The 17594-nt window shown below is 35.1% G+C and overlaps 1 protein-coding gene across 2 annotated transcripts in view; it reads right to left on the bottom strand.

The window, feature by feature from the left end:
* The window catches only part of Dpp10 (Dipeptidyl peptidase 10), a 521190-nt gene that overhangs the window by 357538 nt on the left and 146058 nt on the right, over nt 1-17594 (bottom strand). The window contains exon 1 of one of the 2 annotated variants that reach the window (XM_081743914.1): nt 9888-10325. The exons of the other annotated variant lie outside the window; for it this stretch is intronic. Within the exon in view, the coding sequence (XP_081600040.1) occupies nt 9888-10004 (117 nt within the window). The 5' untranslated portion in view covers nt 10005-10325. Of the gene's footprint in view, nt 1-9887; nt 10326-17594 lie in introns of those variants that run through there. 2 annotated transcript variants of the gene reach the window in all.

Genomic DNA, 17594 nt, shown 5'->3' with positions numbered 1-17594 from the left:
AGAAAATCGTGTTAGGCAAGTGGTCAGAAACTGGCTGGCAAATTCTGTGTCTCTAGAAGAACAATTGCTCAGAATTTGCAAAAAAAAAAAAAAAAAAAAAAAATGGGTATGAAATGTCTGAAGCTTCAAAAATCACCCAAACACACAGAGAAGCAAGTCGCTACAATAGTAGGCAATTGTAGAAAACTTAATCGAGACATTTTGCATCCTGATACAGTGATCATCATTGAGGATGAAAAATATTTTTCATTTGCCGAAGATTAAATGCTAGAAAATGGCGGATATGATACCTTCAATCTCATTGGGACTTCAGCTACTGTACGCTACGAAAGCAAGAAAAAATTCAGAAGAAAGTATTGATATGGGTCGCCATTTCACCAAAGGGCATCACCCCAACCATTCATCAATACAGTTAATGGTAAAGCCATCACAGCCGACATGTACACCAAGAGATATCTACCGAAGTTGCTTCAATTTATTAACACGCCATCATCATGGTGAGAACTATGTTTTTTGTTCACACTTCGCAACCAGTCATTATTCAGGTAAATAACTGGCATACTCAGTATTATTCGTACCATGGAACGCCAATCCTCCAAATGTCCCACAGCCACACCATACTAACTTTTGCCCATGCCCTTGTCTAATGTATGTATTGTACAAGGAATAAAGACATGTAATTACGAAAACACCTGTAATTTTCAACGAGTTGACAGTGGAGATGCTCCATGCAGTGATGGTGGTCACAGGTCAGTGGTCTTAAAGTAGTTTTGAGCCACAATTTGCTTACATAGCTGTTGGATTTAGAAATGAGAGGTCAAAATTTAATGAAATCTTAAGTTTAAAATCCCTTACATAACCTCTGTAATTTAAATACTTTAAGGGTGATAACAGCAAACGAATGATAATGGAATAATTAGTTTGTTCAATAACGGAAATAGATGAAGGAGGAGATGGAGAAACAGTAGTTCAACCAAATCATGACTGGCTATTACAAGCTCACATGGCATAGGACTTCACCTGTGATCTCCCTTGCCATTGGTAAGCTCTGTGCCGCTTAAATTGTGAAGAATGGCAGAAAAATGCCTGTACCATAACGACTCAGAACATTTTTAAGTGCAGAAGCTTTTACATTTCAATGTAGCAAAACTTAAAGGACAACCGTAATTATGCGTCATAAAATAACATCTACCGCTCTAAGTGGGAAGAGAAGGAATTGTTTTCTGTCCTTGATGACTTGTCTGGATAATTTCGCAGAGTCGAATAGTGAGTTTTTTAACTCACGACGCAAACGTTTTCTATTTGATCTTTGAACTTGTCTCAAATCCAGTTTCCTAATCAACCAAACCTTGAGATCAATTAGCCATTAGCGATCATTGGGACAGCATCAAGCAGCATTAGTACGACTTCACCTTCTACCGACTTAACTACGTAACAGGTGAGCATACATTTTTGTCTTTAATATATACTATCACATATAACGCTTCAATATAGATTTCACATGCAGTAACTTCATACGACTCATTTACGTGTCATTAAAGCATGCAACAAGTACAGTACTTCTATATAATTTGAAACAAGACTGTTCTTGGAACCGCGGGTTAATATTTTACTCTTTAAGAACAGTTCCATTCCAGACAACATCAAACAAGTCCGTTGATGTAGAAACCAACAAAAGGAATATGTCGTAACTTCTCTAGTTCAATCTCCTTCCCATATCGAAAGCGTATGTACGTGGGTATATGAAGTTCGATACCTGGAAACGCAATAGGAGTGTACATCAAAATGTCAACTCAAGAAAAAACAAAGGAAAACATTAGTTGCCTGGGAAACATAAATTCCAAGAATTGTTCATTATTGAAATGTCAGATTTATGTCTACAGTTGAAATGTGAAGACCAATCTTTCACAATTGCCAGTAAATGTTCTTTTTTTTAAAAAAAAAAATAAAAAAAGTTGTAAATGTAAACATATTACATTTACGTCCAATTATAATACCAAACATTATACTTGTTTTTGTTCATTAATTAGTATTGATTCCTTCTCTTCTCCAATCAGGTCGAATTACTGCCTAAGGCATAAACAAAAGGAAATTGATACCTACGTTTACGTTCAGACTTTGTACAAGTGATAATATTTCGGTGATATTCTACTCATATTTTATAGAGATACATTGTTTTAAATATTGACAAATGTCAGACGGTATGCGTTTAAATTTATTTATTTACCATTAACTTTAGGACTAGGATTACCCTCATTATTTGTTCGTATTGAATGACTCCTGGCAAAGAAAATATGACATCAAAAAGTTCCGTTGTGTAAATACAAAGAGTTTTCTTTTTAATGCAATTCCCGATTTGGAGGGAGAATTTCATTACTGTCATTAACAAGAAAATAGGGTGTGCCATAAATCACTGTGACAAAATTGGATTTCTTCCAACTTTTCAGTTTAACGTCCCGCGATTATACCTTTAGGCTAAGGGAGACGGATGATTAAGGCAAGTGAATAATGATGGAAGAGTTAGTTGAATGAGAATGCGGGAGGAAACGGGAGTACCAGAAAAAAAACGAAATTCTTTAATCATCATGTGTTAAAATCTTTCTCTCACTGCACAATCATCTGATGCTTCAATAAAACAGTTATCCATATTAATTTGACAACTGCGAGTGTGAAGCTCACATGTTTTGCTGAGAATATATGGCTCTTATTGTGCTTTAGAAAATCATAATTTTCCTCAGAATATAGATGCTGTCCGATCGTTTGTTTGTCCAATTCTAAGCTTTTATAGAGTACGTGAATGTATCTCGCTCTGATCCCAAGTCATATATATGAGTTCGTTACGGTGACATTGAGAAAGAGAAAGCTTCAAATATGGGGACAAACATCCGACTTTTGATACTAAATGTAATTCTCTATCAATGACCATTGTGACTGCCTATAGCTTCGATTTTAATAGGCTGCGGATATTTAGGCACTTCAAACAGAAAACATGAACACAAAGTCAGTAAAACAGTAGCTTACGTTCTTTAAATTTCGATCTCCAAGATGCGTCTTCCTTGAACAATCGATCACAGAAAAAGTGCATGATATTCTGGCAAAAATGGTGCAAGACCGACATGTAAACCGTGACCTAAATATCCATCACCAGTATTTCGGAGAAAGCCGGCTGAAATATGTTTTCTTTACCTCTTGGTTGCATACAACCCACCTTACATTAGTGAATTTATTGATTATATCACATTTTAGGATGGGTTTTCTGGTTGGGTGTTGCAGGAATGTTGTTTGATTTTTTAAATTAATTAACTAATTAGTTAATAGTTTTGATTTTTTTTAAATATCTACAAACCTTCCTTGGAAATTGTTAATTCCATTAGTTAAAACTCATCGAAATATGACTAACGGTTCTCGAGATAATCGCGTACAGTCATACTGATATACAAATATACAAACATGCACACATAAAGGTTAAGCAGTGATGTGTAATCAAATTTCTTGTGAAGGAGAAAGTTAAACCAACTGAGATTTTCAGAAGATTGCAAGCATAGTATGGTGAACAAACGATGTCACGAACAAGAGTATACGAATGGTGTGAACAGTTTCGCGAAAGACGGAAGCTGGTGACAAATGGAACGCATGGACACATTCGCCCGACTGCAATCACACCAGTGAATATCGCACGTGTTGAGCAAATGATTCTTGAGAACCGGCGAGCAACAATGCGGGATATTGCTGCCGAGGTGAATATCAATGTCGGGAGTGTTGAGACAATCATTCACGACCACTTACGCTTGCGCAAAATCTGTGCAAGGGGGGTTCCAATGTGACAACAACTCTGGCCGAAATGCGCTGGGAAGTTCTGCTCCATCCCCCTTCAGTCCAGATTTAGCCCCCAGTGATTATCATTTGTTTGCATCCCTTAAAGACCATCTAGGAGAAAAGAAATTCACGACAGATGAAACAGTGCAGAACGATGTCCTCCAGTGGCTACAACAACAACCAAGTTCTTTCTACGCCAAAGGAATCAGGGAGCTGCCACGACGTTGGCAACGATGCCTCGACGCGCACGGAGAATACTTTGAAAAGCTGACATAGTTTGGTGCTTCTTGTGCTGTTTCTTCTGAAGAAATAAAAGTCCCGGTCAATCTTGAACGACCCTTGTAGAATGTTCAAATGTACTGCAAATAGAGGTTACTTCATTAGCCCCATATAACACACGGAGAAAATTATGAGAATTGTCACTGGATTGCTTTAGCACAACATAAAATCCATTTGGGGTTTTTGGTTCTGTTAGTTTCAAATGTGTAAAAATAAATGAATCTTTTCGAGTTTTACGTCTCACAATAATGTCCTGTAGACTAGATGAGATGATTAATGAAAACGATTGCTTATGAAAGTTTGCTGAAATAAATATCTGAAAAAAAAAAAAAAACAACAACAACAGTGGAATCTCCAGAAAAGCCTACAGACACGAAGCTATTCCCCATAATGCCATAATTTCTAGAATCCAGCCAGGGGATCCTCTCATCGGAAATAAGAGCTGTAACACAGCTACTATGCCTTCTTTTAACCGTGTAGTAACTAGTTCCAAGAAGTAATGTACGCTTATCCATAAAACATGGGTAGAACATTTTCCCTGTTGCGTACTCTTGTAGGTTCTTTCAAATTTACCAGTTATAAATATTGTTAAAATTAATATTAAGCTTAAAATTAGTGTAAAAAGAAACCGTCATGTGGCATAACGTGTAGAACAAACAACAATGTTTACAGAATCATCCACACATTATGCATGAGCGCTTTTGTGTGTGTGTGGTGTGTACACAGTGGTGACCAACGAAAAACAAGAACATATCACATAATATACTGTATATTTAACATATGAGTGATCACGGTTGTCGATAGAAGTACCTATATGTAGTTTTCGCTGCTATTCTCTGAGTTCCAATGTAGTGAATGCTATTGAAACATGAAGCTCCCAAGATATAAAGATAGAGATAAAAAAGAGAAAGAAAAAAGCAAAAGAAAACCTGAAGTGAATCAACATGTACAGAAATTTTCTCTCTTAATAGACGACGATCGTAGAATATTTGTTTATTCTCTTATTTAGGCGTTTTCCCCTTCTCCCCTAAAGTTTAAAATAAATGAAAAAATACTTAATATTTATATTTTGTTTTGGGTATGAACTATGAAATTGAGGTCCATTGTGGCACGTCTATTAAGTTAGGCAGAACGGATTTAACATTTGTGCAATGGTTCTCTTTTAATACAGGTGATAAAGTTGACCTCAGTTCCTGGTAGGAGTACATGTTTCGGACCCCAGATTAAGGTGTAGATTAAATAGATGCATTAAAAAACTATTCTTAATGTTAGTACTACTGTAGCCTTCTTACAAGCTGAATAGTAGATAATCTGAAAGACAATGAAATCGTTTGGGTTGCCTACCTCACAGGCAACAAGGTTCACTGTACAGATATTGCACAGTTGAACTACAACGACACAAAACTACCTAAAAATAGTATGTTGAAACTAAGATACATAATATCAATATCAGGAGACATCGAAAGTTGAGAATGATTAAGTATTTGGTCACTTGATATTTGGTTTATATTACAGATACGAATATGTGAAAAAAATTAAATGAAATCTTTCTGTTTTACGTTCCAGGGTAATGCCTGGGCTAGAAAAAGACGGTGATGAGAAATGAATGCAATGATGGAATTAATAAAGTGGGCGGAAACGGGAGAACCTCGAGAACTCCTACGCGCACAGTGTTTGTCCACCATAAAGTCCACTTGGCGAGAGCTGGAATCAAACCTGGGACCTCATGCAGCAGAAGTGAACACTTTACAACCGAGCTACCGCTGCCCACGAGTTTGTGATACGTTATACACAAGTTTGAATGCCATACTAAGCATGGCACAGAATTACTTGTCTTAGTAGTTCCTACTAATTGTCTGACAAGATCTTGCTGAAACCAATGTTGCTGTAACCAAATTCGACTGGACTTCTTTATTTTTAATTATAGCTGAAGCATGTAAAACAAAATCTAAATAGTTTTTAGTATGTTCCTTGCAGTTACCTAGAAGTATGACAAATATAAAGATAATTGTTGTGAATTTGTATATGTATTTGTATACGTAAATTTGTATACGTAAAACTTTGTATACGCAAGCATACAAATCGACAAATAGATAAACAAGTATCCAACTTTAGATATTAGAACATACTCAATCTTGTTATTAAAAGACGGTTATATATGTAGGCCGTATGATAAATCAGTGTTCGAAATTTTTCTTCTAACTTCTGCCTAGTACATGCTTTGTCATTAAATTAGTTGGATGCCAGACTCGTATTTCCGGTCTCCATGGTGACAAGGATTTTTCGAGCCCTGTGATAAGTTATGGATCAACTGTAGAAACTGGAGGAAAATGTTTGAAATATTTCAGCTTAACGTCCCACGATTATGTTCTGTAGGCTAAGGGAGACACGATTAGGGCAAGTGAACGATGCTGGAAGAATTGATGAAATCAGAAAATGGCAGTACCCAGAGAAAACCCGCGGACACGATGTTGTTCACCACAAGTTTACTTGGCCAGGATCGAACCAGGGACCCAACACACCAGAGGTATGTGTCCTACCACTGAACTACAGCGCATTCCCTTAAAATTGAACGGAAAAAAGGGTACAAAGGATATTAGTCTAGTTTTCGGTTTACGTAGTATGATCAGTGAAATCAGAAATAAAAGCAGAACAGGTATAGCGAAAAAAACATTTAGAAAGAATGAAAGGGTATTTAGTGTATATTTATAAAAGAGTTACGGTAAAGTCTCACAAAATCTTTACGGTGAAATATTGTAGTATATAAAGCTCCAGTAATATGGTCAGTAGATCTACTAACAAAAAGAACGTGCTCGATTCTCGATGAGGCAGAGCCGGGAATTTATTTCTTGCTATTCCCTCGTTTCAAAGCGTGTCAGTGATACATTCAGCCTCTGCAAAATGAGTACCTGGAGAAACCTAGACGAGAAAAGCGTTTGCTACATCGTACTGATTACTTATTCTTCTATACATGCCGAGTTCATGAAAATATACAGTACATCAAGTGGACCAGCTTGGTATGTCTCGAATAAGGTCATCTTTACTTTTTATTATCTGTTTGTTTATTGAAGTTCAGCAACCCTTATCACCTGTCACAACATACATTTAAAGATGTAATTCAAACCATTGTAATGCGTTCAACTTTCAATGTTGTCGTACCAGGAATCAATCCCGGGACTACATATTCCAAAGGTACTAGTCATTAGATTACCAGGAAGAGCCGTATCTCTTTATTCTATAGCACAGAAATATTGAAACTAAACGAATGTGATGGAAAACCACTAGATGATTTTAAAATGTTAATATGGGGAAGGACGAAGAGAATTTGCTTGAAGGTATAGGAAAATTACGAAGAAGCATTGCCAGAAAATAAGGAAAAGGAAAATATTTAAGAGTAATTCGAAAGAGGACGAGAAACTGGAGAGGATACTGAGAAGAATTTGTATTCTGAAATTAGCTCTGGAAGGTGTGATAGAAGTAAAGCAAAGGAGGGAAGAAAAAGATAACAGTTAATGAATAGCTCTAAAAATATTTATTTTGTTATGTCAAGACGAAGAAGGTAGTGAAGTTCCGCGGGAGGTTCTTAACTTGCAAGATAAATGGCCTTCCAAGCAATTGCAGAATATATGAAACTATTAGACCCCTCCCAAAAAAATACTTATTTTTGAGACTATTTTTTTTTTTTAAAAAAAATTCAACTAAATTTATTATTTTTACTTTATATAATTTGCATGTTGTAATGTCTGATTGATTGTTTCTACCTTTTGAAATATTTGAAATAAAAATATGATTTAGCTTTAACTTTACCTCGAACTAGCTTTTTTATCAGAGTATAATATACACTGTTAAGCTATGTTTAGACAGATGTATTTAGAAAAAAAAATATGACTAATATTAAAGAGAATAAAAGAAAGCTACAATTCCGCCAATTGCATTGTATAGATTTAAAATGTGGTCGCCAATTTATAAAGGCGGGTATTTGATCCAAAAATTGACGAACAAACCAGTGAACTGCAATACTTATAAAACAGTAAACTTCGCTTTAAAATATGCATTCGCCTTCAATTACTACATTGAGATCCCATACGTATGGTACACTTTATCTAAACTGGGAAAATAACTGCGGGTGGGAAACACTGTGAAAAATATATATTAGTGTACAGTAAGAAAAAAGTAGGAGCATAATACGAAAGCTAGTCTTAGCGGGATATAACACTGGAATTTGATTAATTTGGGACAAAACAGATCCAATGATGATCTTTTTGTTTCTGCAGAGATGAATCTTTTCAACACTCAAGCTATATAAGACAGATCTACAATCAGATGCTATGACGATATTTTCTTTCTGCAGCGATGAACCGTTTTATCATTGCAATTATTTGAGATGTGACTGTACAGTTTATAGTTAAACGCTAAGTATATGAGCTTCTACTAAGTATCTAATCTAGGAATAAGTAACGGAAATCTTGGCTGTTTAGTAGTACCAACTACCTGTAAACTTTTGTTTAATTATGAAATAAGGATGTTAATTTTTTTCCACATTTCTGTATACTACTTCTGAAGACGAATAAAATACGGTTGAACAATTTTACAATATACCGTATATATTAAAATATGCAATAATTTTCTTTTCAATATGTTTTTCCATTCCTTTGAAATATTCCTTATCATTGAAAAATACAGTATAATTTTCAATTTACTCTGATGATAATATAAAGAATGAGCTTGTCAGCAATCAACAAGACGTTATGTTTTCATAAATGATAACGAGTCTGAAGTATAGCTATATTAAGGAGTAATAATACTACATTTTTTATAGTTCAGTTACAGAGATAATGTCTTTGGTTGGGATGGTCATGCTTTCTTGTATCCTTTAGTGTAAACTGGCTCCATATTGCTTAAAGTATTCGACTGAATCTTTGACAAATAAATGGAGTAAAAAAGATAAACGTTTATCAATTTGTAAGATACACTTTATAGTATTATTTAAGGAATGTATGAAATTATGCATTTCTGTGCATCGAATAAGACATATTAAGCAATAAATGATTAGTACTGTTCGGTGTCGGTATATTTGTTTTATTTGGCTGTTTCTAACTGTAATTTCTTGAAATCACTCGTCCAACATTTATTGGTTTAATATTTATATTCTCTCTGTTAATGTTTAAATAGGAACAAGCAATATAATTCCGATATGTTTCATACACAGATATCAATAATAAAACGTATATGTTAACACTGTTCGAAATACTGTTAAAGAGCTTTACTCTGGTTCTATGTTCAATCCAGGGGCTATAGGTTTGAGGTGGACAACATAGTATTAGCGGATTTTCTCGAGGTTTTCTCGCTTCGGTCCCTTCCTTTATTCCGCTAACTCTTTCATAATAATTTTTACTTGCACTCACCATCTGTTTTGAGATTTTGTTGTGGAGAAATTATTGGCATTTCTAAATTCTATGCGGAAAATCCGAGTTAAATTTCGGATAGATTATCATATGGTTGGCACCCACGTTAATTTATTGGTCCATATCTTGATAAACGTGGTGAGGGGGAAAGGATTTTAATCTCCAGTGGGGGAAACTATCATATATTTGCATTAACCTAAATAACATAACCAAAGGACGTTGGAAATGCGTAAGAAATTATATTTGTTAATTTGTTCAAATTATAATTCTACTCGTGCAACAAAAGGAAGGAGATCAAATGTTTATTTGATTACTGAGAAACGAAAAATAACGGATTGACACTTGTATGCAAAAGGAGTTGAAAATAGTAGAGAATTGTTTTCTCACCTCTTCTGGATGTGGTACAGGCGCTTGTTTCACCGGTGTTGTTGTGGCTGAAGGCTGGGGTTGTACTTTGGAGCCTCGGTGTTCTGTTTTAGCTTTTGTCTCGGTCGCAGCTGTCATACTTTATACGCTATTTTTGACAGCAAAAATGAGCAAATTCAAGAGAGAAAAAAATCAAACAAACGAACAAAAGTACACACGTTATTTCATTCGGTTGTGCATCTCAGTGCCAAAGGAACACAGCCAAACACCAAAAGCAATGAGGTTGCAAAGTTTGGTGACCTCAATTGCAAACAACGCGCTGTTTCAGCTGCCATTGAACTCCATTTATCGCTGTCTTGCTTGGTCTCTCCTTCCGGTCCTATTTCTAGTGTATTTTTCTTTTTTTCAAAAAGTGGTTCTTTATATGGAGTGCGCGTAGAGGACTTGTTGAACTCAGCACACGAGCCACCCGACTGGTCGAGAGAAGAAATTCGTTCGATACGGGAAACTGACTTGAACCAGTGTTGCCATCTACAAATCAGTGACCAGTTTGAGATGCGTGTGAGGTGCGTAGGCACTTTGTAATAATACAATACAGCAATGCAACGCTGATGGATTCAAGTAAGGAGAAAAGCGCTTCACAAAGCGTGCTAAATATCCCAAGTTCTATGTTATCTAAAATTCGAAAGTGCTATATTACCTGATGATATTAGTGCAAAGATTCACTTGCTAGCGAAAGCACTTTCTTCACCTATAGATTTCTGTTTGACATTTCTTTTGGGAGGGGGAGGATAAATTGACCTATTTGAACTCGCTTTCTTGCTAACAGCAGAAGGAACTTCTTTCTATATACCCAAACTGATACAAAGATTGGCATAAAACCACGTGAGAGCAGATGTTTATTTTGTGTATCGGCTTTACATATTCTTTTAAAAAGAAATAAATACGTTCCTTATGCTTTTCCAGTTTTTAAAAGAACAAAAACAAACAAACAAACAAACAAACATAAGGTTGGCGAGAAAGGAAAGGCGCCGATCTAAACACATTTCTATTATCGTTTATAGCCAGAGATTTTTAAGGTCTTTGCATTTTTTTAAAGAAAAATTTAGTACGTAACCTAAAGACAATAATGAATATATATATAAATAATAGGAAGTGAGGTCAATGTAAGGTTGCCAGACATTCTATGCATACATGATTGTCCTGTGATTTACAATATATTTTCCTGTCCTCTATGAAGGTTGCACATGACGCACACTTATCCTGTATTTGCTTACTAGGACCGTCAGTGTATTTGGTTACAGCTGTTGCAAGACAAACAATTGCTGAGAAATGCAATATCAGCAGGTAAATACACTAGTGAAGACCGTTGTTAAATATCAGTTCGTATTTTAATCAATGCATTTTTGAATTTCATGAAGTAACTATTAATCAAAATGATAAAGTAATTAAGTATGTTTGCTAAAAAGTTGATTTGTTTTAAATGTCAAAAAACAGACAAAAAGAGAAAAGATGCTTACACATGTATTGCATATATATATTTAGAAATATTTTTCAATTCTTATTTTATTACGCGCGTCCTGCATTTATAACTTAGAAATACATATGGGAACCCTGGGCCAAATGTTTTTGAATGATCTAAGAACTGTTATAAGGATTTTTTTTCTTATTGGCCAGAAACTAGGGTTCTCAGTATATAACATCATAATATATAACAGTATATTATAATGTTATATATATCTATCTATCTATATCTATATCTATATCTATATCTATATCTATCTATATCTATCTATCTATCTATATATATATATATATATATATATATATATATATATATATATATATATAACAGTATCGGACACTATTTCTGCACTATTTATGAAAAGTGTTGAAACAATAAAAGTCCTGCTCTCCCCGCTGTTCTAACAGCTAGAGGTTCCGAGTTTGACTCTTACTTGAGTACATTACAAAATTTCAACTAATTACAGGGGTTTGCATTCCCTTTTAAACTGTAGATCTACATCTTATATTGCCCCGGTGCTGAAAACGAATACTAAACTTCAACAAATAAATAGAAGAATCTCATAAGAGTAAAAATTAATTACACATTTTCCAAAATCCATTGTTTGTTGTCATTGAATAATTAAAAAAAAAAGAGAGAAGAAATATAATACCCCTAATACTATTTCTAATTAATGTTTCCACTGTTCCACTAAGTCGTTTCTCAGTAATAAGCAATGACTGCAAGAATGTGGCCAGTAAAATGGAAAAATTATATGTAAATAAGTAATTATTCTTTTTTTTTTTTTAATATAGAAATTGAGTTTTCAGTCAAAAGTCCAGGGATTACCTTCGAGTTGCACGAAATTTTATCAACATTGTTGAACAATGCATCCAATCAGTGACATATACAGAATTTAATCAAAGGAAAGGTTTAAGCAAACGAGTAAGCAAATATCTTTTTACAACTCGCTCATTTTTGTATACGGTATTTTTTTTTTTTACTATTTTAAATGTTTATTTTTCATATCTGTTTGGAAATGGGAGTGAAATTCGAATTTCTCTCCTTATATACACTGTATACCATTATATACAATAGTATCTAAATGTCTCCAAATGGTGTAGTACAGGGATGCAAATACGCAAAAAAAAAAAAAAAAAATTCTACTAACTAACTAACTAACTAACTCTATGGCCTTTGGAACCCGAAAGTTCAATGCAGCGTTCACAAAAGCTCTCCACTGACTTCTATCCTTAGCCAACTGGATCAAGTTTCTACTTTGTATTCCTATCTCTGTGAGATCCATCTTAATATTGTCCTCCCATCTGCGCCTAGGTCTTCCTAATGGCAGTTTTCCGATTGGTCTTCCAGTCAAGACTTTGAAAACATTTCTACTTTCTTCCATCCTAGCTGCATGACCAACTCACCTAAACCTCCTAGACTTGATGCCCCTAACAATGTTTGGTAAACCGTATAAATTTTGTAGTTCCTCGTTATGAAGTTTCTCCATTCCCGTTCCTCTTGGATTCAAATATTCGTCTCAGGATCTTGCTCTCAAATACTTTCAGTCTATGTTCTTTCCTCAGAGTAAGCGACCATATTTCGTAACCATACAGAACCACAGGCATGATTGTCGTTTTATATATTTTAAGTTTCAAATTCCTCGACAGAATTCGCTACGACAGAAGATTTTGAACCGAATAGTAAAAAACATTATTTATTCGACATTTAAGTTTTCGTGAATATGATTTTCATATGTTAATATTGATCCTAGATATATGAAAGTGCTCACTTTATCAAAAATATTATTTAAAATTTTAACGCATCCATAATTTGCCGTATTACGGTCCCGATACACTTCCATGGATTTAGTTTTCTCTACATTTACTTCTAAACCCATGTCCCTGCAAGTATTTAATAAGATCTCTGCATTTCTTTCTGTTGTTCTCCTATCATCCCCTATTAAATTTACATCATCAGCATATGCCATAACCTGGTGAATACCGTTGAACTCTAGGCCTTGGTTACTATCTTTGATTTTCCTTATAGCGTATTCCAGAACGAAGTTAAATAATAATGGCGACAACGCATCTCCTTGTTTCAGGCCATTTTCGACGTGAAAGCTCGTGGACAAAAATTTCCCTACCCAGACCTTACTTTCGAATTCATTTAAACATATTTTAATTAATTTAGTTAGGTTTTATAGCATTCCAAATTCTGTAAGAATGTTGTATCATAAAATATTTCTTTCCTAACCGAGTCGTAAGCCTTTCTAAAATCAATAAATAATTGATGTACCGGGGTATTGTATTCCCATTTCTTTTCGAGTATTTGTTGAGTGGTAAATATTTGATCAATAGTTGATCGATTTCGTCTAAATCCGCACTGATAATCTCCAATAATTTCATCCGCGTATGGGGTCAATCTTGCTAATAGAATATTTGAAAGGATTTTATAGGATGTTGGCAGAAGATAAATACCTCGATAATTATTACAGTCAGTTTTGTTGCCTTTCTTGTGAATCGGAACAATGATTGATACTTTCCACTCTTGTGGCAATTCTTCCTTGTTCCAGATAAGGAGAATGAGTTTGTGTATTATGTTCCAAAATTTTTCGCCTCTAGATAAAATTAATTCAACAAGAATTTCGTCTGCACCCGGAGATTTGTGTTTGGAATCTTTATAGCGGCTTCTACTTCTATTCGGTCGGGTTCTGGAATATACGGTTCTGCGGTGTGTATCTTCTTTTCTCCACACACATTAGTTTTCGGCTGCGTGTTCAGCAAATCTTTCCATCTATTAAGATGCTATCTGTATCAGTGAGAACTGTTCCGTCAGATTTCTTTCATATATAAGGACGAAATTGATAGCCTTTCTTAAATTTGTTGATCCCCTTATACATGTCCTAAAGGGTTTATTTTTACTATTATCTTCAAGTTCCTTAACTTTAGCTTTAAAAAAAATCGCGTTTCTTTGTTCTAAAAGTCTTGGAAGTTTCCCGCCTGATGTCTGCGAAAATTTGTGTAGTTATTTCATTCGGATTTTGTAGCCAACGTTATTTTGCCTGTTTTCTCTTTTCCGCTAGTTTAATGCATTCCTGGTTGATTTGTGGTTTGTTCCTCCTTATTTCTGCATGTCCCAATTTTCTCTTTTGCTGAAAATTTTAATGCTATCTTTAATTTCAATCCAAGTATCCTCAACGCTAGTGTACTCCGAATATTCTAAAGCCGAGAATCTATTCGAAGTTTCAATCTGGTACCCCTCTTTTACCCTTCTATTTTTTTTAAAAAAATTAAATATCTCTGTTTTCGGACATTGAATATGTCCTTTATTCAACGATAATCTCTCTCGTATTATCGCTGCTACCAGGTAGTGATCAGTGTCACAATCAGTCCTTCTGAACGACCGGACATCAATTATGCTAGATTGCCTTCTTCTGTCTACTAAAACGTGATCAATTTGATTATGTGTTTTTCAGTCTGGTGAGGTGCAAGTGTATTTATGAACGTCGCGGTGTGGGAATTTTGTACTCTTTCATGATTAGGTTTTTGGATGTTGCAAAGTTCAAGAGTCTAACACCGTTGTCATTACTTTCCTTATGCATACTTTCGTTCCCTATAATCGGATTGAAAATACCCTCTCGTTCTACCTTTGCATTGAAATCCCCTAATAGAATTTTCATATGGACAAATTTTTACTAGACCACATCCCACAATAGAAATCATTTACTTACCTTCGGTATTTTAATAATGATATTAAAAACTCGCCCGCACCGATGAATCATTCGCCCCGGGCAAGTGGGCGAGTGATTATTTAGCATTAACATCTGAATGGATTACGCGGGTTCTGTGTCTACTTTAATTTATAGGTCCACGACTCACACAGCCTCAATGCTGAAATGAGACCCTAAATTTCAATAAACAATATGTATATATATGAGCTCTAAACATGTAACCCATTACAATTATTAATCTCGATAACATTTCTTGAAAACCAATGACATGATGTTACTATAGTATTTTGTTATCACATGAGTTTCCTACGGATAGTACTTCCAAGCGTATTTCGTAACGAATCGCGAATATTAAACAAGGAATGTTGATCTATACAGTGTGTCTATAAAAGAACTCCGGGGTTTTGAGGCAAAATAAGTAAAAAAAAAACGTACATACATGTGTTATACATGATTTAAAAGCTTATATTTTCAAGCTTTTTTTTAACAATTTAATAAAGTTCAATATGAGCCCCGCCGGTGTTTTGAGGCAAAATAAGTAAAAAAAAAAAAAAAAAAAAAAAACGTACATACATGTGTTATACATGATTGGAAAGCTTACATTTTCGCGTTTGTTTTAACAATTTAATAAAGTTCAATATGTTGGCACGGCACACAACAGACTTAGTTTCTATGAGCCAAATAACACATTGAGCCTTTTGTTGTGGCGTCACCATAGAGCGAAGCACAACAATCCACACGGCACGGCACTGATTCACTGACTACCGCAGCCGCTACGTCGTCTCAAGGTCAACGCTCCGCAGCGCTGCCACCTGTTGATAAAATAATTTCCAATTATTATGACTAAACCTTTTTGAGCTAGTCGTTTCAGAGAAATTAACTAAATTTTGCTCTCTTTTATCGTTAATAAGATATGAATTTTTAAAACCCCGGAGTTCTTTTATAAACACCCTGTATAGTCCATCTAATGTTTCAGTTAAAGCCATTTTATGTTCAATTAAACATAAGATACACAGAATGTCCCGGCAGAAAGTGGCAAAACTTTGGGAAATAGTAATATGGATGATTTTAAGCAAAAATGTTCATATGAACATGGGCCCGATTTTTAACGATAACTGAGATATGAACAGGAATAAAAATCCCGCCACTAAGATCAATGGACTTCATGTTTCGGAAGTAAATAATTTATTGAAGTAGGTAGAAACTACGTAGTAACTTGTAGGTAAACCATATTGTTCCCTGACAATTACTGAATAGTAGTTTGGAGCTCATACGTGTTAAAACGATTGTCGATTAAGAATGTTTTATACTGAGTACGCAAATTTAACAACAGAAGGCACCACACATGACACCAGTTACTCATCGGAATGTGAAACCTACAGTGTTAAAAGAATGTGTCTGGAACACGCGTACATTTGTGAGCTAATGAATCTAGGTTGTTTCTGAAACATTTCATACACACAGTCACTGAGAAATGGCATCTATATACACGCATGACAAGTTTGAGGACTTGGTATTTGTGTACAGCTTTTGTAATGGAACTACTCGTGCGGCTGATGAAGTATACAAGATGCGTTTTCCTTCATATAGGACACCAAATAAGGCTACTAATATCTTTTGTGCATTGAGAATATAGAAGAGTTCCCAGTGACGTGAAATCAGACAATCTATGGAAGAACAGATGGAAATACTTGCCCTGATGCAAAGAAGTCCTACAACAAGCACGAGACGAATGCAAATTTGACATGACAGGCATTTTACATCCATTTCACTACCAACTGGTGCAGCACTTACTTTCTGTTGATTACGCTTTCCGCCTTCAATTTTATCATTCGTTACTAAACAATCCAATCCAAATGAAATACATTTTACTCACTGGTGAGTCAACTTTCACTCGCAAATAAACCGTAATAGACACACTTGGACTAGGAGGACCCTAGCGTAGCTCTTGTAACAGGATACCAAAACAAATTTTCCATAAACGTGTAGTGTGGCATAGTTGGCGATATTCTTGTACCTCCCTCATCCTTCATGAACGCATAAATGCACAAAAAATACACAGAGAAAAATCCGTTCTCCGAACAGCGGTATATTGTACAAATATACGGTATCCTCTTGCTTACTACAGAAATCAGTACGGAGCATACGTTTTCCGTATGCTGCATAGGCATTGCTCTTAGATGTTACATCATGCCTTTGCAGGATGTCTGACATCTAACAGTTTTCCCTATATCACATGCATATACTTATGTTACTTTCGTCAGCTATGTTATATACGTACATTTGTATGTGAAATCCTGACCGCCTACATTGTTTCATACGGAAAGTATGTATAGATGGAACACTTGTACAGAAAGTATTATAAAACATGCGTTTTCAGTTATACGTTGCTCTACGTTAAGTCCAAAAACTACAGGAATTACGCATGTAACCTATCTTTTTAAGTACGCCACCTACATTTTTTTCTCAGTGTACCGTTATCTGTTATAAT

The sequence above is a fragment of the Thermobia domestica genome, chromosome 2 (assembly GCF_964235325.1).
Source record: "Thermobia domestica chromosome 2, izTheDome1.hap1.1, whole genome shotgun sequence".
NCBI classification, from domain to species: Eukaryota; Metazoa; Arthropoda; class Insecta; order Zygentoma; family Lepismatidae; genus Thermobia; species Thermobia domestica.
The sequence above is the reverse complement of the archived record's forward strand: the minus strand, read 5'-3'. Positions and strand labels throughout refer to the sequence as shown.